Source organism: Chenopodium album, chromosome 19 (assembly GCF_948465745.1).
Source record: "Chenopodium album chromosome 19, dcCheAlbu1.1, whole genome shotgun sequence".
Taxonomy (NCBI): Eukaryota; Viridiplantae; Streptophyta; class Magnoliopsida; order Caryophyllales; family Amaranthaceae; genus Chenopodium; species Chenopodium album.
In genome coordinates, this window is record NC_137852.1 from 7,774,206 (window position 1) to 7,798,901 (window position 24,696).

The 24,696-nt window shown below is 33.4% G+C and overlaps 3 protein-coding genes across 3 annotated transcripts; 2 read left to right on the top strand and 1 right to left on the bottom strand.

Moving 5' to 3' along the window:
- The first annotated feature begins 334 nt into the window (after positions 1-334).
- LOC145595444 (3-dehydrosphinganine reductase TSC10A-like) lies at positions 335-5,515 on the top strand. Its single transcript, XM_081651862.1, has 4 exons — positions 335-900; positions 2,665-2,812; positions 3,815-4,105; positions 5,063-5,515. Exons 1-4 carry the CDS (start codon positions 364-366, stop codon positions 5,068-5,070), a joined length of 984 nt encoding a protein of 327 aa, XP_081507988.1. The 5' UTR covers positions 335-363; the 3' UTR covers positions 5,071-5,515.
- A 998-nt stretch (positions 5,516-6,513) lies between these two features.
- On the top strand, positions 6,514-9,713 carry LOC145595207 (protein NONRESPONDING TO OXYLIPINS 2, mitochondrial-like). The gene is made up of 3 exons (XM_081651588.1): positions 6,514-6,745; positions 6,848-6,966; positions 9,350-9,713. The coding sequence occupies exons 1-3, from the start codon at positions 6,618-6,620 to the stop codon at positions 9,373-9,375; spliced, it is 273 nt and encodes a 90-aa protein (XP_081507714.1). The 5' UTR covers positions 6,514-6,617; the 3' UTR covers positions 9,376-9,713.
- Positions 9,714-20,816: 11,103 nt separating this feature from the next.
- LOC145594767 (GATA transcription factor 12-like) lies at positions 20,817-23,006 on the bottom strand. The gene is made up of 2 exons (XM_081651102.1): positions 22,532-23,006; positions 20,817-21,733 (listed from the first exon to the last, which is right to left on the bottom strand). The coding sequence occupies exons 1-2, from the start codon at positions 22,940-22,942 to the stop codon at positions 20,963-20,965; spliced, it is 1,182 nt and encodes a 393-aa protein (XP_081507228.1). The 5' UTR covers positions 22,943-23,006; the 3' UTR covers positions 20,817-20,962.
- Between the last annotated feature and the right edge of the window lie 1,690 nt (positions 23,007-24,696).

A 24,696-nucleotide genomic window follows, 5' to 3' on the forward strand; every position in this document is an offset into this window, starting at 1 on the left:
CGGGATAACCGATTAAAATTGCCATGTATTGTATGTTTATTGGTCTAATTAATTGAATATTATTGTCTTAAGGTGAAGAGAACCAACAGGAAAGGATTTAGTGTGGTGAAAGTCTGGAAGTTTTTTTTTTTTAACGGAAACAAGACCGATTACACGTGCCACTATTAACGGGTCAAATCGGCTAAAAATATGTCAAAAAATCGATAGTTAGGACCGCTCGTGTCAATTTATGCCGATTTTTAAATGATAGGCCGGGGCTCCCATTGAAAAACTTAAACCACCATTTTTCAAAACAAGAGTTACTCAATAGAAGTTCCATAACCAGTAAAGCACACACTATCAGCAAAACAAAGCTTTCCAACAATGGCGGATCAAGCAACAATCCTCTTCTCTCTCCTCTTCCTCCTCCCATTCTCTCTCCTCCTCATCCTCTACCTCATCGTCCGCCCTCGCTCAATCACAATCCCAATCAAAAACCGCCACGTCTTCATCACCGGCGGATCAAGCGGCATCGGATTATCCCTCGCTCACCACTTCGCATCCGACGGCGCACGTGTCTCCATCTTAGCGCGCGACCACCGTAAGCTCGAATCCGCGAAGGAGGCGATCCAGCTCTCCACCGGCGTTGACGTCAGCATTTACAGTGCTGACGTCAGGGATTTCGACGCTGTTAAGAAGGCGGTTGAAGATGCGGGACCAATTGATGTTTTGGTGTGTAATCAGGGGATATTTTATCCTCAGGAGTTGGAATTTCAGGAATTGGATGAGATTAAGTTTATGTTTGATGTTAATGTAATGGGGAATTTTCATTTGATTAAAGCTGCTTTGCCATTGATGAAGAAAGATCGTAAGTCTCGTGGTCCGGCTTCGATTGCTATTATGTCGTCTCAAGCTGGTCAGGTTAGATTATTATCTATCCAGGCCGACTTTATATAAGCATTAAATATATTTCCTAAAATGGTACGAGTTCCGATTAGTATATGTTTCGACTTTAGGAGTTTATGAGAAAATCATGTGTCTATTGGTGTTATGTTTCTTTTATTTGATGTTGTTTGTTGTGTTTGATTGCAAGATAATTGAAATTGATAGACTGATAGTGTGGTGTAGTGTAGTTTAATACTTCCTCCGTTCTATTAATATTGCAACAATGGACTTTTTGCACTATTCATCACTCTTGTTTGACCATATAATATTGATTTATACGTTAATCAAAATATAGTCATGTGGGATCTTGTTGGATTCGTCTCATAAAATACTTTCACGATATCAACTTTTTATAATTTTTACACTTACACAATTATAGATATATAGCATATAAAAAGTGCTTTGGGATGCGTAATTTCCTCCTTGTTGCAATATTAACAGAACGGAGGAAGTAATAATTTAAGGTGCAATCAGATTTACATTTTACTGTCATAAAAGTGATAATGACAGTGAAAAAAATCAGCTTTGGTGAAATGTGGGTTTGATACTTGCCCCTAGACTTTGATGGAAAACATTTTAATGAAAATTTAGTTTGGAAAAGGGTAATGGCGTAGACGGAATTTGATACTTGCCCCTAGACTTAACTGACTAAGCTAGATGGTATGATGTAATCACTGCATACAAAATGTTGTATATAAAGTACATAAGAAATTTACAATTGACATTGATTGTTAATTTTTATGGTTATACTCGCACATTATTGATTTTATTTCCTTATACTGAATTTCATTGTTGGTCAAGTCTTTGTGATTTGAAGCTCTGCAAAGCAATCTATTGGTGGCGCTACTGTTGACCTTTTTCCAGGTGCATAGTGTAATCATTTAACCAGCTGATTAAGACTTTGAAGTAATTTTGTAAGCCTTATCTGCCTGTAAAACCAGTAATTGACTAATGAAGTTATCCTAATAAGTGGAAAAAAGCTAGTATATAGATTTAGAAAACTATGTTAGAGTATTAGGGTAGAACGGGATGTATTAGCTACAACATGAACCTTCCTAACTTCAGCTCTATCCACTTTTAGCACATCACACCATTGGAAGAGCTTGCCAATGCATTTGACCTCCTCCACTGATGCAAGCAAACATCTTTGTTCACATTCCCTTGAAACATCATTCCTAACCAGCTTACAATTTTAAACCTAGGTATTTGCCTTAGATTGAGCCAAAGCTTCAGCAGGATGAGCACATTGAGCAAGGCAATACGTGCCCCCTTTCTTGTTTTGACTCTTATCTGATTGACAGAAAACCCAAACAATTCTTGGCCAATATAGGCTATTAGCTTGGCACAATCCATCCACCAGTATTATTATGGAAGTGGAACACATTGGCCAATATTAGCTTAAAAAGAATAGGCAGATACCAGATGGGTAAGATTATCTTCCAGAGGATGGAAGAAAATTAGGTTCTGAGTAGTAGCAGCATAAACACTCTGGTGTTAGAGCATAGCCTTTGATAGTTGTATTTCTTTTTTAGGCTTGATAACTCGTTCTTGTCATGTTGCTTTTGCTTTGTTTCTAGGTCAATTATATTCTTGCATTCTTAGGCTTGATAACTCGTTCTTGTCATGTTGCTTTTGCTTTGTTTCTAGGTCAATTATATTCTTGCATTCTGGTTGTGACATATTGAAGTTCAAAACAGCTCATGCTTTATATTATAGTTTGTTATTATTTTTTTCATCTAGGTGGGCATTTATGGTTACACCGCTTACTCGGCTAGTAAATTTGCACTCCGGGGCCTGGCAGAAGCACTGCAGCATGAAGTGATTGCAGATGATATACATGTGTCACTGATCTTTCCTCCAGACACTGACACTCCTGGTTTGGAAGAAGGTATGATTAGACAGAGTTTTATTTTCTGCTTTAATTTTTCGGATATTCTGCTGAAATTGATTTAGGTGCACTTCTCTCTTGTTCAAAAATTAAGGTTTACAGAGCTAGTTTGTTATTAATAACTAAAACGTTCTATCCATTAATCCTCTATAATTTTGTGCAGAATATCTTGAGAATATTTTGTTGTCATGATTCATAATAATCGTGTTTCTTAGCATCATAGACTCACCTCAAGTAGTGTTGAATATTCTTTGTTATTTTATTTTCGTAAAATGGTAGCCACATTTGACTTTGTAATCATGTGTGTGTGCACGCGCATCTCAACCTCTTAAGATTATATTACAATTCTATATTTCAATAGATAGTTTCTTTCCAACTTGTTATCTGTTTCATTTCCAATCCTTACAAATTATAGTGTAGTGCTTGCAAAAATAATTAGATTATGCTTCTACATCCTTGGACCTAGTTTCTTGCATGTGTGCATTTTGGTCAGCCTCCCTTTATATGCTCCACTTTCCAAGATAATGGCGTGCATTTGTGCAATCTGGTGACCTTTTTTGTTTGTTTAGCATAAGTAATGCCTGAACTTGATGTTAAGAGATATTTCTTCTGTGTCCAACTCCTAGATGGCATCATATCTTGGGCATTTCTTCTATAATTTTAGACCTTTAGCTATTCACTGGAGACCAGCAAGTGTTTTGACTTTTGTTGAAAAAATTGGTTTCCTTTAAACTTTGGGTCCCTAGCATCCCTAGAAACTACTTTGGAGTTAGATTTCATATGCTGTGCAAGCACTTGGTGGTGAATTTTCTTCACTTGTGAAATCCAAAGTATAAGATTGTGTCATGTGCTTATATAATCCCCGTCTTTAATATAGCATTCAAGAATTGATTTGGTAATAAGGCCTTTCATGTCTAAAACACACTATGGTTCCATTATTGGACAAATCAACAACTTCATGTCTAACAACTCACCTTCCTTGCACCTCAAATTCTGTTGCAGAAAACAGAAGGAAGCCTGAGCTGACAAGCATAATAGCAGGTTCTTCAGGAATGATGAAAGCTGATGAAGTTGCAAAGAAAACCATAGATGGCATAAGAAAAGGCAGTTTTATTATCCCTTGCAACATTGAGGGTGAATTATTGTCTATAGCTACTGCTGGTCTGTCTCCACAGAGATCATATTTGATGGCATTTCTAGAAGTTATTGCTGCTAGTCCTGTACGCCTTCTTGGTCTGTTTTTTCAATGGAATTGGTATGGAAGCATAGAAAAATGGCACTCCAAAAAAAATAGTAAGTATGCTGTGTTTTGTCTTATTCTTATCATATGCCCTTGAATTGTTGGAGTACAAATCATACAATGAAATGTAATTGACTGTATGAAATTATATAGCAACCAACATTTATAACTATTTTTTCTGTTTAATTACCTAAATTTTTGGTACTTGAATACTGAATCATGTCTATTTGATTTGTATGCTTATGTGTCAAGTTATACTCTCACTACTTTAGTCCAAATCCAATTTTCTGTTTGGAGCCTTGGGATTTTTGTATAGCTATATTATATGGCTCTGAAGAAAACATGTTGTGTTTTCTGGGATTTATATCTTGTAAGGTCACCATTGCCAAACCTTTGGCTTAGTTCTGGTCAAAATCAAGTTACCTGGTTTTGAGTACACTTTGGGACTAGGGATAGGACTAGTACTAGTACTAGGTCTAGGTCTAGGTCTTTTGGATCGGGGACTCCTAGTGGCACACTGTGAGATTTGGATTTTGGTATCAAAATACCAAAAAAAAAAAAACACACACACACACACATAATTGTCCAAAAATATTTTGGTACCAAAAAATGTGGTTTTTGTACCAAATTTTTTTTGGGTGTCAAATTCACATATTTTGTTACCTGAGTGAGATTTGGCAAATACCTCACTGTGAGGCGGTGCGACTTACTCCTTTTGGGTCAGCTCAATTTTGCCAAAATAGCTAGACTAGGAGCCCTTCGTGCCTACCAATCAGAAAAGGAGGGTGGTAGATTTAGGTTCCTTTATGTTTCTCTTTGTGTTCTAGGAGGGATTCTTAATCTTTGCAAATGTATGAAACTAAAAAGTTGGGTAAAAATGGAGAACACACGGGACAGTAAGTGCTTTGTCATATTGTTCAGCTCACTTGTACTCATCATCCTATCTGATGCACTGCTCTAGCCACTAATTGTAAAAGCTTGTTTTTTAATCCTATGTTCTCTTGCTTCAGGGACATGAAGTTAGAAACTGATACATTAGAGCTGATGGAGTCGAGCTCAAGAAAAAAAGTTCGAAGCTGAAGTAGATAAATGTTTTATTTCTTGATGAAGATTTGGTAATGTATTAGAGTTTTGCCATTACCCCAACATCTTGGCATTGTCAGGCTGTACAAATTATTGCTGCTACTTTTCTGGCGTCTTAATTACGCAAGTACTCGAGTTATAGGTCCAGTGATCAGCACCTGGGCAATCATGCTTTCAAGTGATGCAGTGTATGTAGCTCTATCCAGCTTCAGAAAATTCATGTTACCTCGACTTACAGTTCTCTCTCGAACAATTGAAACTTGTCATTGATTTAGGTGTTTAGGGCATTTTAAGACTTCCCTTGTAATGTTAACTTTGTTCAAACATAGAGATGAATCAATAATGTTATGGCCTACAATTGCAACTGCATAGCATGTACTTTGCCAGCATCTCTTCTTTAATTTATCTTAGTTTAAAATTTTCTGCCCATTTTTTCTCTGACCAATGGTTTCAGTCTTCTGCAATTTTTTTGCTTGTCACTACTTTATATCCGTTCTATATGCACATAACACCAGAAATGGACGAACTTTGAAAATCAAAGATTGTGTATCTGAATGAACTATAATATTATGAAGAAATGTAAAACAGCCAGTACTCAAAGATTACTATCTCATCTTTGTAGCTAGTTATTACAGTCAGAAGTCAAAACATAAACCAGTGTCTAAAGGTAAAATTGTCTTGCTGTAATTTTTTTGGGAGATCTCAATTCAGGAATTTTATTCCTCTCTAGGTTAAAACTAGATTTGAAGTCCAAAAGGAGGTTTGGAAGGCCTTTAGTGAAAATGTATAAATTGATATCGGGTAGAAACATGTTGGACTCGAATTTAACTCAATACAACCTTTTTTCGAACAAGATGAAAATTCATCTCCACATGTTTGGTGCTTAATGTTGAAATGGGTTTCTTTGAATATAAATTGCATAATCACAAAAAATCTAAGCAGTCCATCGAAGAGGACAATTTAACTCAAGTAAGAGATTGTGTCGTAACTAACAGCCTCAGAGACAATATTTGCGACGCCTCGATATTCTAGCTAGGTCTGCACTCAATCTACTGTAGTCAAATAACAAGTGTTGCAACAACCGCCCACCCGCCCCAATTTGCATCAGTATAAGTTATCAAACGAGTAGGGCTATATAAATAAAATTCATTATTAATGGTGCCATGAGAATAACACATATACTCTTTAATGCATCAAAATGTTAATCTTTACGAATTTGTAATTAACTTATTATGCATAAAAACACACATGTTGTATCACATAAGCTATAATAAAACGGGTTAGTGAATAAAATTCTGTATAAAAAAAGTGATGCATCAAAAAGCACGAGGAAGAGGAAGGAATTAAAAAAAATAAAATAAAGATTTGGAGTACAGTTACAAACGTGTAATCTTTTTTGATAAACCCTCACTCAATTTGCGATAAAACATAAACCCTAGAAATCCATCATCAACCTTTATTCCACCTTCTCCCTTCTCTCCAATGGCTTCCCGTTTTCGATCACTCTCAAGACCAACAATCAATCTTCTCAAAACTACTTTTGCCCAAAAACCCACTTCAAATTCTATCCCCTCTGTTCGTGCTTCTCTTTCCTCCCCTTCATTTCCCAGGTAATTTCCTCTGAAATCAAGAAAACCCCATTTCAATTTTCTATCAAGTTTGAATTTTTTCATAGAAATTGTGTAATTTGACAATTGATTTTGAATTTTCAGGGTATTATCTCAAATGGGTGCAATGCAATCTCTTCTCCCACTTCACTCAGCAGTGTCATCAGCTCGACTCACATCATGTCTTGGCATAGATTCAAGCAGTTCTAGATCGTTGTCTCAGGGTATGATCTGCAGTGCCAACCCAGGAGTTTGATAGATATATTCTCTCTCCAAAAAATTATCTGTTTTTTTCAATTCATCTTGTAAGCAACTTGATCTTTGCCATGTTTATGCTCTTTCTTTGTTTCATCAATCGATTTGCATTGCAATATAAGAATAGAAAATCGCTAAATTTTCTGTGTTATCATCATCCGTGCCTTAATTCTGTGACCTTTGTAACTTTGTTTCAATATATTAGGTTCTTTGTAACTTGATAATGTTATTTGAAGTGAAACCTCAAACCTAGACTTTCTCTTGTATGTGGGGCAACTATTTATTAGTTTCCTGAGCAGATAGGGCATATTTATAGTTGATAACTATGTAAATGAAATGGACCGATATTTGTTGTTTTGTTCCTTGGCATTAGTAATGCTGCTTGTTGAAAGATGAGGTTAGGGGGATATTTGTGGTTGGTAGAGTGTAACATGGAAGTATGGAACTATGGAGGGGTGAGCCAGTGAGGGAAGGTAGTAGCCAGAAAGGGTACTTTTTTGACATATTTGAAGTTTTAGATGAAGTGTTAGCAGTCATTCACGGGCTTTGACTAAGGATATAATGTTTACGGATAATTCCACTATGTGCCCAACTGCCAACTTGAATTGGCAGTAGAATTAGATACAGGTTTTATAGCTTACTAGTCAACAATGCAACGGTGGTGGATGAAGTAGAAACTACGGATTTCATTTCACCATAGTGCCATACATGTCTGGTCTATTCCAGCTAGGATTCGATCTTTTTAGTCTTTGGCTGATTCCTCTGTCGTTAAGAGACCTATGAGAAGCATAGAATATGGAATGAAACTAGAATCTGAATAAGAGAAGGAAAATAGTTTATTAGCTAGTGTAACAGTTGTAAGGGGTTAACACATTGGATAGATAGTTTTTTGGTTTGCATATTTCATATGAAGAGAGTAATGGAGAGTTCACGTAGATGGATATGAGTGGTTCATAGGCGGAGAAAGAGTTGATCATGGCTAAAACAAGAAGAGAAGGACTTTGCAATTTATGAGATTTTGGTATGGTTAACTTGATGGATTGGTTGTAAGAGTCATTTGATCGAAAATCTTATGCTTCATTTCTCCTCCTTATTGATGCTCTATTCAATATGATTGTGGTTCTTCTTTTGGAGGAAAATTTTGCTTGATACCTATTATATGCTTTCAATTCTTTTTGAAGACTAAATTTTGAAATTGTCTTATGATTATGTCCTTATTCTACATAGTGACCCTCTTGTGTAGTGAGTGTCATGCTAACTACTTGGAATATGTCGGTACATTTGAAGCTTTTAATGATTCTGGAAAGACAGAAATGTCACTCTTGATGATGTTGGTGGTGGTCGGAGTTGTGGTGATGTTGGTAGTAATGTAGGAGGCTTGAGGAAAGGGAACAGTCAACCCTTGTGGGGAAAGAGAGATTGGGGGGGGGGGGGGGGGGGGGTAGAAGACTTTGGGGAAATGATTAGGATAAAGGGAGTGATTAAATTATCCTACCACAAGTAAGGTAATGAGCCATTGTGATTCTCTCACCCTAAATTAAAAACCCCAAGCCAAATGCCCCCTCAATGTAGTTCTGCACCTATATGTTTCTCAGATTGCATTTGTGATCTATTGTCTACGTTAGATTCTTGCAAACCAAATTGGTTATAGGTATAGACATAAATACTTCTCAATGTGGAAAATTGGTTGTCCAACTTAATATTACTCGTACTTGCTTTAGTTTCACTCAATTTTGCATATAAGGGAATACCTGTTGTCAAACTTCATTATTAATTTCTCTGTAGTGATTCCTTGACCTAAGGGCTAACCTAGCAAACCACAACTTAATTTTACTCGATGATTGAGGCACTGTATTGACTTAGCAAACCACACCTTTATATTGCTCTTTTTTTTTTTTTTTCATATTGCAAGGGTTCAGCGTATTATTTGGGGGTTTTTAAAGGGCTAGGCTCTGTTTTTCCATTGGCTTGTGATATCTCATGTTGTTAACATAATACTTATTTGCCTTCTTTGAAAGAAGCTTACTGAATGTATCTTGCTTAATATTGTGATCTTGTGCTCCTATGAAACTTGGTCACTTTTGGCTTGAGCTACTTATTAAATTGCGATGCATTTAATAGTTTCATTCATCAGCTTTGCTGTTGAAAGTTTTACTCCTTGTTGGCTTGTGAAGTGTGAACACATAGTGCTGGAGACATGAAAATTAGTTGCTTATTTTGTTGATTATGATGACATTGTTGAACGTATTTCCATCCTGTTCTTTTATTTAAATGCCTTTTCAAGTAATTTATCAAATCTCCAAAACTTCAATAATTTTCTCATGATCGTATGATTCGTATCATTGTATGCAGAGCTTGGTCTTAGTGTGCCTCGATGAGAACGGATCATAGTTTGGAACTAGAGCATACTTCAACAAGTTGCTGCATGGCCCTTCACATTTATCCTCACCATTGCGAAGTTTGGACTGACAAGTTCTGTATGAAACCCTGCCATGCTTTAATGTTATCATATTTTGAGGATATGAAGTTTATTGCTCAGACAGATTTTGCTTCATCATAACAGATGAAAAGCTGTTAAGTGATTTTTTAATCAATAAAACTTCTTCTCTGCCATTTAGTTTTTGGCCAATTGAAATATTCGAGTGTAAGTAAAATATTTGCGATTCAGTCTTTTGACTCTGGCACTTTTGCTGGATAAGCAATTTAGCCAAGCTGCATTCTTATTTCTTTGTAGGATTTTCTGCATTCCTTATTCATATAAATCATACTTTTAATTTGAAGTTTTCTGCATTTCTGATCAGTTTTGTAACAGAACTGATTTTTGGTACAACTAATACTAGCACTTACTGTGGATTTCTGCATTTACTTAAGATTTATGCACCTGTCATACACTTGCATGTACGGATGGTGACTGGTCATTAGTGCACATTGCACAACAAGAGCCTCTGTGTGATTGTCCGCTGTAAGGCGAATGCTTCACCTATGCTTTATGCTCAGTTGCACATTGGCATGTGTACCATCTTTAGGTACATTTGGGTGTATAATGTAGATTTCATCGAGTGAGATTTTGTAATCATATTACGGAATACTTTGTACAAGGTAATTGATGGTTAGCAAATTTTATTCAGAAAGTTGGACCATTTCAAAGTTACGAGGGTAGCACTAGTTGGTTTGGTTATTGGTTGTGCGGCCCAATGAATTGGTTATTGATTTAGAGGGTAGCACGATCTGGCCCTTTTTTGCACGACCAAGAGGTTCAAGGCTCATCAGCTGAATGAGTTAAACAAATGATAATAGTCACTAGTTAGCAAATTGACATAATTATAAAAAAAATCACATCACATGAGCACTTTTTTCACAAAAAAGTTAAAAAAAAACAAGCTTATCTTCTACAAGTATCAAAATATTTTCATAGAACATTTTAAACAATTAATTTTTGTAATGTCAAGTGTAACAACCATTTAGTTACCAATCATCCATGAACATGTTTATTACAAAGTATGGCGGCGAATTAGAAAACTAAAGTAAGTCATCGTCATTCTATTCCATTCACAAAACCCTAAGATATGTGCGGCTTTTGAAAGAGTTGTACCATTAACATGGTACAACCGTTGTGTCGTAAATCACTAAATCATTAAGTCAAATACTTTCTTGGGACAATACACTAAATGACTAAAAGTAAATTACCATTGATAAATTCCCCAAAAAAATCTCGAAAAAGAAGGGGTAAAGAATAAGGGAAGTAAGAGAGAATAGAGTGTAGTAGTGAGTAGTTAGGTATCTTAAAGAAGAAGAGAAACGCACGTGAGAGAGAGCGAGTGTATTGATGTGGTTTTTTGGTTGATTGAGATAATATTTGTCTCCTCATCTTTTTCTAATTAAAGCAACAACAACAACCTCCTCTCTTTTATCATCGTTTTCATGTCTCTCACATGTACTGTATTGCGTATCAAGTATTGTATACTTTGTATCTATACCTTTTTTTATACGTTATTTATGTCATGTCTTTGTACGGATATACTTGCTACGTACCCCACGTGTTTTTATCTATCTTTATGCCATCAATCTTTGATCATTTACTTTCTATTATTTTACTTCAAAGTTGCTTTACTTTGATGGCTGTTTTAGTCTATCGATTACGACCAATGGTATGCACCTTTTTAGTGGCAATAATTTTTACTAAATGTAGTAAATTTTCATGTTCTTATAAGGTCACTTTAAAGTTTAGAAATGCGATTTGGATAGTAATTTACAATTTAATATTTCAAGTTACGTGACTAATTTTAAATTTATGTAGAATTAACTTGAGTAGGATATTATTCTTTCAAAAAAAAAAAACTTGAGTAGGATATTACGATCCTACCAATTCAAGATACACTTTTAAAGTGTGATATGGATCTTAGCACACTACACGGTCCAAAAACCTTATTCAACAATAATGACAAGTTGACAACTTTAAATGAAAAAAAAAAAGAAAAAAAGCATTTTACACATTATTTTTCACTCTTTTTTTAAAAAAAAAAAAAAAAAAAAACCATAAGGTACATAGGGAGAGCCCCCACCCTATCACAGGAAATGGGGGATGAGGAGTCGAACCCTCAACCACTTAAGGGGTGGGGGGAGATGGAGGGACTAACCATCCCTCCATCTCCTACATCCTCATATATTTATCGCAATTATAGTGCATGCTTAAATAAAACTCCGTATATTTTATGACCATGATTAACCCCAACTTTCATGAGATAGGATGAAGGATTATTATCACCCCCGAGTACCTAGTTAGAAAAATTTGATCTTGTGAGCGTAAGGCTATAAAGTATATTTCTAATCAACTACACCAAATAAGCTGTATAAAGTTGATGGATGAAAACTTTACGACCCAATTCAAAATAGCCCTATCAATGAAGAGAGTATTGTGATTCTGACAATTTGCATATGCACATTAATCGTGCATTATAAGTTTTGATTAAGAATGGGAAGAAAACCGTACTTTTTTTCTACAAAGAAAATTTTAAGTGGGTCCTCAGTCCTCACTCCTTAATTAGCATAATGGAGCACATGTTAGCCAATAAAAAATTTAATTTTTTGAAAAAATGTATGTAAATAACAGACAGACTCTTTACTATGAACGTGGAAGAATGCTCCATGCATGGAAACCCATCTACAAATAGAGATAGCGACCATTCTTAGTTTCGTATTGCATTTAAGATCGATCATGCTTCATGCATTATAGTTGTTACGGATATTTTTGTACGTCGTGACTTATTACTTTGACAAGTTATTAGTTCGACTTAATTTAACTATTTTAAGATAATTTTAGATTAAATAAGGGTATGTTCACATGTACTTAATTTCAGTTCAGTTCTGTTCAATTCAGCTCCAATCAGTTCGATTTAGTCAGTTCAGCTCTTAATTTCCCTCTCACAAAAAATATTCATTTCAGCTCAATTCAGTTCAGTTCAGTTCAGCTCCAATCACTTCAGTTCAGTTCGGCTCAGTTCAGTAAATGTGAATAGGCCCTAAGTTTGCGTCCAAAAAAAGTCGCGTTAAAAAAAAGATTAAAATAAGTTAAATAGATTAAACTCTTACCCTTAGATTATTTATTGATATTAAAGAATTAATGATATAAGAAGATAACGGAGTGATTAATCATTTTTTGAGAAGCAAAACCTAAGTATATACTATTTTATGTATGAATCGTCATTAATCTACACTAATAATTAGCGACTCCAATATAAAAAAAAAAAATGTAAATTATTGAAATTACTTATCATATACTTATGGACTTATGGTGAAACTCTTTTCATAGTATATTTAAGTTTTAGTACAAACCCATTATATATATGTTGGAAAATTCATCAAGAAGAAGAAAAAGAACATGTTAATCAACCCATCAAAACATTGAAGTTTTAGTTTATAGTGTTTACTAATGAAAAAATAGTTATTGTGAGTTGTAGACTTGTAGTTGGTTTGGACAATTAATGGCAACAAAATATATGCAGTATTTTTCTGCTATATTCCTATTTTTTCTTGGCAATATATGTGTACATAGGCTATGCTTACATACATGAATTGAAATAGATGCCTGACTGCCAGTAGCCCAGTAGTGCATGTTGTGCGACAGTGCAGGTTTTGAGTTTTGACTATTACTACCTCCGGTTCATATGACTCGCAACAAAGGGGTATTATTTGTGAGACATAAAATATTCCTTTGTTGCGAGTAATTTGAACCGGATGTAGTATATAGGTTTGAGGTTGAACAAAAAATTACTAAAGTTCCTTTATAGTCTATATTAGTGATCATTTAACTATTGTTTCCATTAAATATTACTCGTAACTTAAAAAATCCAAATTGGAGATAATAATTAACGAAGGTAGTATATGAAGTACATATAATTCAAGTTCTTCGTTGTTCCTTTATTGCCATGTATACTTTTGTAGGAAATTTCATAAACTCATTTGAAAACTATTTGAAAACTATCCCCAATATATCTTTAATTTTTAACACGGACTACCTGTTTTAGTTAATGTTTGCAATTAATCAAGGAGAAAAGTCCATCTCCGCAAGAGTTACAATACTATGAGGAAAAGAGCTAAAACATACAACTTCATCGTTCCCTCCCCTATCTCCTCTAGCCACAAGGTGAGCTACCGTATTGCAACTTCTTCTAGCATGCGAAAATAAACACACATAAAACCACGGACTACCTGTTTTAGTTAATGTTTGCAATTATATGAACAAGTTTATAATTTTATTACTCTTCTTCTTTTTTTCTGCTAGTTTAATTTTGTGTGCTCCCCTCATATTGCAACATTAAAGGAGCAAACGAAGTACTTCATACGAAGTATAATTTATTTAAACTTGCGATCGTCAATGATAGACTCTTTATTTAGTGTAAACATTGAATTTAATCTTCACATTAAAATAGAGAGATTATATTGTGTGCGCGCGCCCGTATCATCCCATAAGGAACCCTTAGGTTGAACAATGAACATGCATTTAGACATTTGAAAATTCAAGTACTTGGTACATATAGACTAAAGAATGGAAAGCTGTGACATTTTAAAAGAAAAAAGTAGGTGAATATAAAGTCGTGTAATAATTTATAATTTCCTGAAAAGAACCAAGCATAAATACATGGAGTCATCCCAAAGGAAGCAGTCGAGGTATATTTTCCTAAAACGGAGAGTAGAAACTAAAATTAAACTTCAAACTAAAATGGTAAGAGTATCCCAAACCTTAGGAAGCATCTAAAAGCTAAGGCATCAATAGACTATATATAGTGAGTAAGGTTTCCATAAAAGAAAAGCGGCAACAATCATTAAAATATAATTCGTATAAATTTTACAGGATACTCGTACTTATAGATATATCGAAGCATTAAAATTTCTTACTAATTTGTAATTGAATTAAACAATATTAACGATCAAAAGTGTACATACATTAACATTATAGTCAAAGAGAATATTAGGTCGTATATACTTCAAGGGTCGCAATCTTTCTCCATACCTCGATTGTATCAAGAATGATATTCTTTGTACCTAAGAGGGAGCTAAGCTAGTAAAGAATATATTCTATGCAATAATGTCTTACATCAAATTGTAATAAATTCATATCATCAGTAAACAAAAACCTACAAAAATCAACAGAAATATATATATTCTAGTAAAAGATTTTATCTACTTCTATATAATTAAAAAAAAAAAAAAAAAAAAAAAAAAAAAAAAAAAAAAAGAAAGAAAGAAAGAAACTTAATATTCTTTGCTTTTAATTTAGGTATTAGTTGTTTGAGTTTGAATGGTAAAGGGCAAAATTAAGGCAATAACATGATAGTACTGGTGACTAGAACATGGGTGCATGCAGTGAAGACCATGTGATAATCTCCGTTAAGTCTGCTGCCTAACCACGCATTATTTTTTTAATTATTTAATTAATTTTGACTTATCTACGTTTATTTTCAGCCACCCCTAATTATTTTTTAAAATATTTAATTTATAAATAATATTATGAAATTTTTTGTTGAACATGCTATATGACAGGCCCGCCCGCCCAACCCTAAAAAAGTAATTAAAATAAAAAATCTTAGGTTAAAAATTTCATACTTTACAAATATAATGTCAATGACCAATCAAAGTTTAAGAGTTATTAACGGCTCAGAAGGTAAGAGTATGTCTTAGTAAACAAAACAAGGTCATATCTTATATGTATAATAATAGAAGGATTTTTAATACGCGTATGGAGACTACTATTTATGGAATGTACACTCATGGTTTACATTTATGGTGAGGGTACGTTTTATTTGTCAAAAATACAATAATGCGAGTATAAGATATAGAGTATGTACATAGAGAACAAACAACAAATAGTGTATAATATAGACGTTTTACATGAAAACCTCTCTCTTTGTAAAGAACGAGAAAATCTATCGATCTTTAATTGCATTTTGAATAGATAAATAAGATAAACAAAGTATACAAGGTTTCTCAAATCTAAAGCCTCGTGCTCATCACTTAAACACTTTAATTTGCTTTTCAAAGCTTCTCTAACCTCTCTAATATTATGAGAATTATGTTCGATATTTCTTTAGAAAGTTTTAACATATATTTATCACGAGAAAAACAAAGGTACATACTATTAATTGATAAGTCAAGGTATGTGGGCGACTTATCATTGACTTTAGACATGATAAATTATACATATACGTGATGGATCAATTGATAATGAAAGTGGTGTAGCTTAATAATCAAGAACATGAATTGAAGCTCATAGGTCGGTGACTTTTTCTATGGCTCGTAGATAAATCTGGATCATGTATGACCTACTTTCAACACCACGTCCTCTTCTTAATTAAATTGCATTCTCATTTCCTATCAAATAATTGCTTTCAGCAACATAAAATACACTTTGATAAATTTAAATTCAGATAAGTGCAATCCAGATGAATATATATAACCCGCTCCATTAGGAATCATATATAGAATCAAAACAACAACTCAACATATGCATCTTGGTATATCATTTTGACAAACATATATCAAGCAGCAAGAAACAAGAAGGTACAAACGTTCCACATAATAACAAAACTATAAAATAAAACAATTGAAATAAGCTAGTTATACATACTTAATAAAGAATTGGCCTATGGATCAGTGTAGCTGTGTGCCTAGGATCTTGTAACGATTATATACTACTCGTAACATGATATGGTCATATGATTTGAACACTAAACTATATTATTAATCTGACCGTGCAGAGTGCAATTATATTCCTCTTTCTCACATCATCTCATGCATTATATTTGCCAATATTAATCTAACTTAATTAAATTAATTAATTTGATTCTCTCTTTAATTAAAATTAAAATTAATTAAATAATGTACCTCGAAAAGTGTGTAAACTAAGTAAAGAGGTTAATCATGCTAACAACTGGGGCAGCTTGATTTGGAAAGCGGAAAACAATGTTAAAAACAGAGGTTAATCATGAATAACTCTGCTACTAACATTCTCTGAACTCATGGGGTAAAACTCTGATTTTTTATCAATCATCATCTTGGTGATTATTGGTCAATTTTTATTTTTCTTGGTTTAATTTTATTTATTTTCTACTCGTACTGTACAAATTATTGGGTTAGTTTTCCAATGTACTTCTTTTAATTTTATTAATAACACCGACAGTTTATATATCACTCAAATGTTTTGTAAATGGCCTATATTAACATTGTATAGAATAGGACATTTTAATATAAAGTAGTAATAATAGTGTGGAAAATTAATATTCCCTCTATTTTAAAGTATACTTTTGTATAGCTATGAATTTTAAGGTTGTTTACGAAGTGATGTATAATGTTTTTTAAGGGGAAATTTAAAGACGTCAAGGGAAATAAAAGTGACACGTAAAAAAGTGAGTTTGTAAAAGCAATTAGCTATGTTGAAGATATTCATGATTAAAAAAAATTTAAAAATTAAAGTTACTACATTAGCAAACGTGTACAATTAAAGTGCTAAGATCAACATGAAATGAGATTTTGTGCTAGTTTTATTTTTAGTTTGACTAATAGCCAACATTTGAGTATACCGTACATTGTTGGAGTTAATAGACATATTCATTCCTACTACCAAACTCATATAACCAAGTTAAAACATCAATATACACCAATCTATACTTATATGTAATTAAATAAGTGATACGTCAAACAACTAATTCTCAAACAATACCAATATAGAATAGTGAAATAATAGTAAAATGAGGGCTGGGTTTTTTTTTTTTTAATATTATAAATGGTGGCTCAAAAATCTTATATTGAATTCCACCCTACTCTCACTTAAAATTTAATTAAAAAAAAATTTAAAAAAAAAAAACAATTGAATATGAAGATATTTTGAGAAGGAGATAGTACATGCCGTAAAGTGTGAGGATCAATCATGTAGCAATATATTATGGCGTTTATGCGTATATGATTTTTGTTTGAATAAAGTGATATCACTCCACTTATCAGTTCAATCACAACCTTTAGGACTTCTAAAGCATCAGTCGGTTACTTCTTGGTACGACCTTTAGATTGTATGATTCCGTACACTTTATTTGATGTGATGCTACTCTAACAGTATGTCTACACATATCGATAAATAAATATGTTCCTATATCACAATATTTATTTCATCATATAGCTTCGTTTATTGTTCTACTAGTACTTAGTTTAATGATCGAATGATATACACCATCAATTCTTACTTGTTCTTCCTGACTAATGTAAAAAAGATTAACAAAAACAATAAAAAGATGTGTGAGATTTTACATGATTCACTAATAACAAGTTAGCTATGTTCACCGACAGGTGAAAGGAGAATTTTATTGGCTTTTAACATAACCATATACTACAAAACTACTACTCGTAGGTTAAATCCTAAGAGAGTATTAGGTTGGAAACAGGCGAGAAAATGTTAATCGTAACTAATATAATAATTAGGTCTAACTAATTTAAGGCCTATTCTAACAAAATATAATCTTTTCGTTTGACAAAAAAATATGATTACATTTAACTTTTTAAGGTCAAAATTTGAAATCTTTGTTCCAAAATTATCACACATATGAACATCAAATAATATTGATATTTGGAGGGGTTTTTTATTATTTTATCATAACTTTTAATAATACAGATACAGAGTTTAATAAATACAAATTTTTTGTATGCGGTTGGCCATTATAGTGCGGCAGGGGTTACTTCTGGGTATTATTGGTTTGGTCAGGGGTTACTTGTAGGGTGTTATTGGTTTTGGTCATGGGTTACTTGTAGGGTGTTAATGGTTTGGTATGGAGATTCAGTCTGGGGTTGCTTATAGGGGTTACTTATAATATAAGTAACTCATACAAGTAACCCCAGAATATAAGTAACACCTACTTATACAAGTAACTCCTTACAAATCAGTAACACTTTACAAGTAACCCCTGCTACACTATGTGCTTTGCCGGACTGAAAAACCTCTATTTATTTAAAGTTCAAGGAGCAGGAAAAAAAAAAATGTTTAGTCTACAAAAAACGAGGGACCCCAAAAACTTGTTTTGGGGATAATGTATATACGGAGTAGTTTAGTTTAAATTTTCAACAAATTTAGTCGGCTACAAGAGGCAGGTCTCGCATATCTTTCTACCAATTCTTAACTACAAACTATTTTCATGATTGCAGGAGTTTATGCATCACTTTCATTCAATAATTTTGGCTAATTAGCTTAAAACGCTTGAAAAAGAACTTCTAACCTTAATTCTTTTGCACTCTCTTCGCCAACCCTTGCTTCTAATTAAAATACCAAGCAATTGAATTGACAAATCATTTGGTACATGTCTTTGTCTCTTTTATTTCTTTTTTTCCTTTTTTAGTGTTAAGAAAGGTACAATGACCATGTTTAAGAATACTTGGACTCTAGGGTGAGAAATATTAAAGCTTTTTCTTAGAGAAAATTTCTTGATGCCTTTTGCTACGTTCAATTATTTTGTTTTCAACTAGGCGAAGTATAAGGATATGACCTCTTCCTTAGAAACAAATTTCTAAACCCAATATTCTTATAATAGAATTCAGCTCGTTTCAATTTTCTAGATTAAATAATACTTTATATAATGCATATCTTGTTAGTCGAAAAACATTGAAATGCGCTTATTTAACGTACAATAATAATTCTACTTCTACAAAGCAAAGAGTGTTACTTAATAACTCAAGTAGTACCTCTGAAGTTTAAATAAGCGCAACCTCTTTAACCTCTATCATCTATTTATTAAGGGAATTTTAAACATACGTTTTCTTTTTTCACAATAATAATGTAAAATATGTATATTATCTTACTTCCAATCAAATATAAAAAGACCATGAATCTTTGGACTTGTAATCTAATCAATTTATATATACCTCCCCTATTTAATTTCTCAACCTAGCCATCTTCCATAGTTACTTTGACTTTCAAGTTTTCATAATTTAAACTATTTATTACGTTAATTATATATAGTTAAAAGTGTTATACATACTCGTTATCACCTAAAATAGTGACGTTTATTTTCTATTAAAAGTATTACTTATAAAATGTATTTAAATCAGTACAGTAAAAAGTCAAAATAATACATGTATTGTGAAACGAAGAAAGTAACGAAAAACCGTTAATATCTCGAACTTAAAAATAATAATTAATGGGAGGGGGGGCAGGTCCCCTTTGCACTTACTTCTTTAGGGACACTTACTTGTAATTTAAAGAAGATGCACATGATGTCGCTTCAATGCGCCCTTAACAAGGGCCCCTTTCACCCTGCTCTGCCCTCTGATTCTACCATCACCCCTTTAAGTCACCATAACGGAATGTGGATGGATAGGTGTTGCACTACCATCCATCTTTCTTTTCTTCTCTTTTCATTTTTTTAAGCTACCATTTCTTTGCCGACGATATTTATTTTATAATTATATCTTATGCGCATGAACCTCTCTAATTTAAATTATATGTATGGTGATAGGATTTGCATATCTCACATGCTCGAGTCGAATTATTAGAGATAAATTATTACGTAATAATATCTAACGCATGTGCAACTATGTTAGTGATAATGTGGCTCATATACCGATATGTGTAGTGCACAAGCTAAATAATAGTAACATTTTGTGAGAATTTTAAAATTTACGAATATGTTTAATAGTGCCAATAATGTACCAACCACTTGTTCACAAGATTAGTTAAAGGCTATAGTACTATGACTAGCGTTAATTGGAAATCACAAGGGGCTTAGTTGGCAAGTCAATTACCCGCTAGTTGAGAATTTGAGAAAATTAAATTAGGAATTCAAGTTGTGCTTCATCAAAGATTGCTTTCTTTATTAGGTTAGGTTTAGTGATCATGTGATGCTTAGTGGAAGCACACTATTTTTTTTCCTTTTTATTTTTTTAATTTACTAAACTCCCCCCCCCCCCCAAAAAAAAAAAAAATAAATAAAAAAAATAAAAGAAATTAAAATAAAAGGAAAAAGGGAAAGTGGCAAGACTTGACTTCTTAATGCTCATGCACATCCAAAGATTAGTCAAGCTAATCATCGAACCAAAAGGAGTACAAAGTTGCCAATACATGGAAAATAATGTTTCTAAAATTTGCCAAATTTGGCAAGGAGAAATAAAGGATTATGAATTATAATTATGTGGAAAATAAAAGAGGCTACATCGACGATTAATTTGCAAAAAGCAATGCGCTCCCTGACTATTTTTTTTCCTTTTCTTCTATGCTCTTTTGAGCTAGGGTTTAATCCCTTGCTCGAATGTTGCTTTCAAAAAATTTCAAAAAGAACTAAAGAAATTTGAACTTGGAAAAATTGTTTCTTAAAAAAAAGGAAGAAAATTCTAGACAAATGCTAGCTACTATTACCAAACTCGTCTAAGATTAAAATTTTAAGTCCTCTTTGTTACCCCTCCCTAGCTAGCTAGCATAATTTGATCACTCGACTATATGAGTTGCCTATAGTCCGGCCCGATATGTTGGTGGATCAAATAATCATCACCATTAGAGGGGTCGAACATCATATTGCTACTAGTATTTGGATTATGATGAATGAGTTGTTGTTGATATTGGTGGTGTTGTTGTTGCATTTGTTGTTGCCTCATTAGTTCCTTTTGTCTTCGGAGCTCAATCACCTTTCGATGGGAGTTCGAATGCTTTGTTAGCATGAAAGTCGGGCTTGCAGCGGGTCGGTACTCCGGCACCAACCGACCCGACTTGTACCGGACACCGCAAGCGTTACAAAGCGTCTTTGGGCCCATGGGTCCGGTACGCCATTGTGGGGTCTTGTCGGTCGCGCAATGCAAACACTTCCTAACTTCACCACCGGAGGTCGGGTCCACTATGGACCCTATCCCACCCAAACTTGACCCTTTCTTCTTCGAACCGGCCGATTTTGCAGGTTTTGCGACCGGGACTTGCTCATTACCACCCGGGGCAAGGACAAGGAGGCGCGAGGCCCAATTGCATGGGGCAGCACGAGAGCGCTTGCTTCGGGCTTTCCCGGGCACAGCCATCTCCGGGCTAAAAATTGGGCTTGTCGGGAGCGGTGCTGCCCGGGTTTGCTCGGTCGGGTAATACCGGGTTTCTGAGACATCATCGGTTCGGGTCTTCATTGCTGACATGGCAGGAATGAGGTGGAATTTGTGCAAGTCTTCACTCGAAAATGATTCCTCCACAAAATTTGAGAGCCATTCTAGCTCAGCTAAATCGTCATACTGCCCAAACAAAAACAAAAGATAAATTAAGTTCATAGTAAATAAAATACAATACTTACAATTGATAAAAACAATACTACAGTATAAATTGATCATCATATAATCAAAACTTTGGCTTCATATATTGATTTATTCGTTGGCTTTTTCTCCCTTTATTCATGGAGTACAAAACCAATGGACCCACAACGATTACTTCGTTCATAATGCATTCACTGACTCTCTTCACCCCACCCTTTTCTAGATAAAGACGTTAAAGGACAAGAAAAATTCATCAATTTTTCAAAAGAAATTGGCACAAAGAACAAAACTAGCTTGTAAAATTCCTTAATTTCAAATTTCTCATCATAAAAAGTAAAAAAGAACCAAATTTCCCAACATTAAAGAATTAATGATTATTAACCCCTTAATGTCACTGTCTAAACCATATAAGTATATAACACTATATACTTTACCAATTGAAACAAACATGATTCCAAACTCAAGTCTTAATTCTTAGCTTTATTATCCCTCAAATTAGCTAAAATTCATCACTTTTATTTTTGTATAAAAAACCTTTTAAAAAAATCATTAAAAAAATCATATAATTAATTAGTTAAGTGAAATAATAAAAATAAAAAAAAAAATTAAATGTGATATAATGGCTAGAACTCTTAAAATTTCTTAATGCCGGCCCTCGAATTCTTACGGCCCTGGAGTTCTGGCTAAGAACTCGAGGGCCAGTACCATTATTCTAAACCCCCCTCCGAAAACAAAATAACAAAACATACTGGTATATAAAGAGTAATTAATAGAACGTACCGGAACACCGAGCTCGCCGGAGAAGTGAGACCCAATATCCCCAGCCGGAGGAAAAATGGAGTCATTATTACCGGAGAAGGAAGAATTGCAGCTATCAACAGGGGTGACAACGGTAGAATCATCGGAATTATTCGAGTGATGAAGATGTTGTGGATGACGAAGATTATCAAAAGAACCCTTAACATTACCATTACCATTATCATTATTATTGCTAATATTGTTGTTATTATTATTTGTATTATCATGAAGAACCACACCACCATTAATATTATCATCATTGGAAAAATCAAGAAGGTCCTCAACAATAAAAGGGTCACCACTACAAGAGAGTCGCCTCTCGGGCGTGTTAATAAGGTGGTGGTGGTGAGAAGGGGTGAAATGGCCGAAGTCGGAACCCGAAGACGCTTCCATTGTTGATATAATGGACACAAAATGGTGTGGTGTAGAGTAGAGTAGAGTAGAGAGGTTTATAAGAGCAAAAGAGGAGAAAGTAGAAAGAATTGAAGTGTGTAAAATGTGTTTCGGAATTGGGAAAAAAAAGGGCAAGAGTTGTGGAAGAGAGAAAAAGAGGAGAGAGAAAGAATTGAAGTGGTGAGGAGAAACTTATGGAGTGGGGAGATGAGAGAGTGAATTGGCGTTTCAAGGGGACTTGTGGACAGCTGCTCTATATTGCTTCCATTTTCTTTTTTTTTTTCTACAAAAAATAATAATACCCCATTTTCTTACAATAACATAAACTAATTAAATAAATAAATGAATTTTGATTAGTTTAAAAATTAATTAATTTTAAGTGGGGGGAAAATACTTTGATGCCCTTTTGATTTTGAAGTGCTTTTTAGAGAGAGGAGGGTTGCTTGTTTTACCAGTTTTTGTCATAGAAGCTAAATTTTGACACTTTTTTTAATTTTTAAGACGTTGTACTTTAGATAGTTAAAGGGTGGACCATATTGTTGTTTATCTTTACAGCTAGTAATAGGGGTTAACTTGAGTTTCAAGTAGGTATTGTTGCTTCCAATTTTTTATTTTTAATTTATGTAATAAAAAATATTGTATGTGAGTGTGTGCCTAGCTTTAATTCTTGATAGCATATTTTTTTGTGCTATAATTATAGAATTCATATTGGTTGTCCAAATACCGGTATTTTTATACTCCGTATTTTCTTAATAATCACAACCACACACTGAATTCTTACCCTATTAGCCACTCTTATTTAATTTGACAGTATAATTTTATTCATCTCAATATACGTAGTATAACTTTCACAATTTAAATTTTTTTTTATTTAATTTTTACTCTTATACAATTGAACATAATAAACACGTAAGATATCATTTCACGTGCATAATCTTTCATTGCATGTTATTTAAAAATTACTAACTTTAATAAGTATTTTGGTTACTTTTTTTTTTAGTACTCGTAACCCTTTAATTCTTTTTACTTGCCCTATTGTCAGTTTGTTATATGCAACTACTTCCTCATTATCCAAAATTGGTTTTGAATCCAAAATTGGTCTTGAAGGATGAAAAGTCATATTGTTAAATAATGCTTCATGTTGTCAAGAAAATACCTCTTGACATGACTTCAATTTTAGAGATCATAAAGCATTTTGAGGATTATTTACCCGTATTGTGCTAATTAGTTACACTATTTGCACAATACACCGTATTTACTGGTATTGTGCTAATTTAATTAATATTAATCTTAATATTGATGTGTGATACCTATAAATTCATAACATAAGTTAGATTATTAGACATTAGACTCAAATTTGATTTATCTTGATGATTTGGTGATACAAATTTTGTAACAAAACATATATAGTTGCATCAAATTATCAATGTAAAGTCTCTGTATTAAATCATAATAATCACCTTAGGTAAAATTTATTTGTGAATGGTGAATGGAAAAAGAAAAATATAGGGCATGAGATGAGGAGAGAGATGGAAAGAACTAATTTTTTTTTAATAAAATATTTGTTGCAAATAATAAATTGGAACATAAGTAGAAACATTAAATATTTAATACCCGTAAAATTTGAAAAGTTAACTAGTTACTCTAGCTAACTTCTAAAAAGTATCTTGCTTAAGACTTTTTTTATTTTTGAAGTATCTTGCTTAAGACTTAAAAAAAAATAAAAAATAAAAATAAAAATTTACATTACTCAA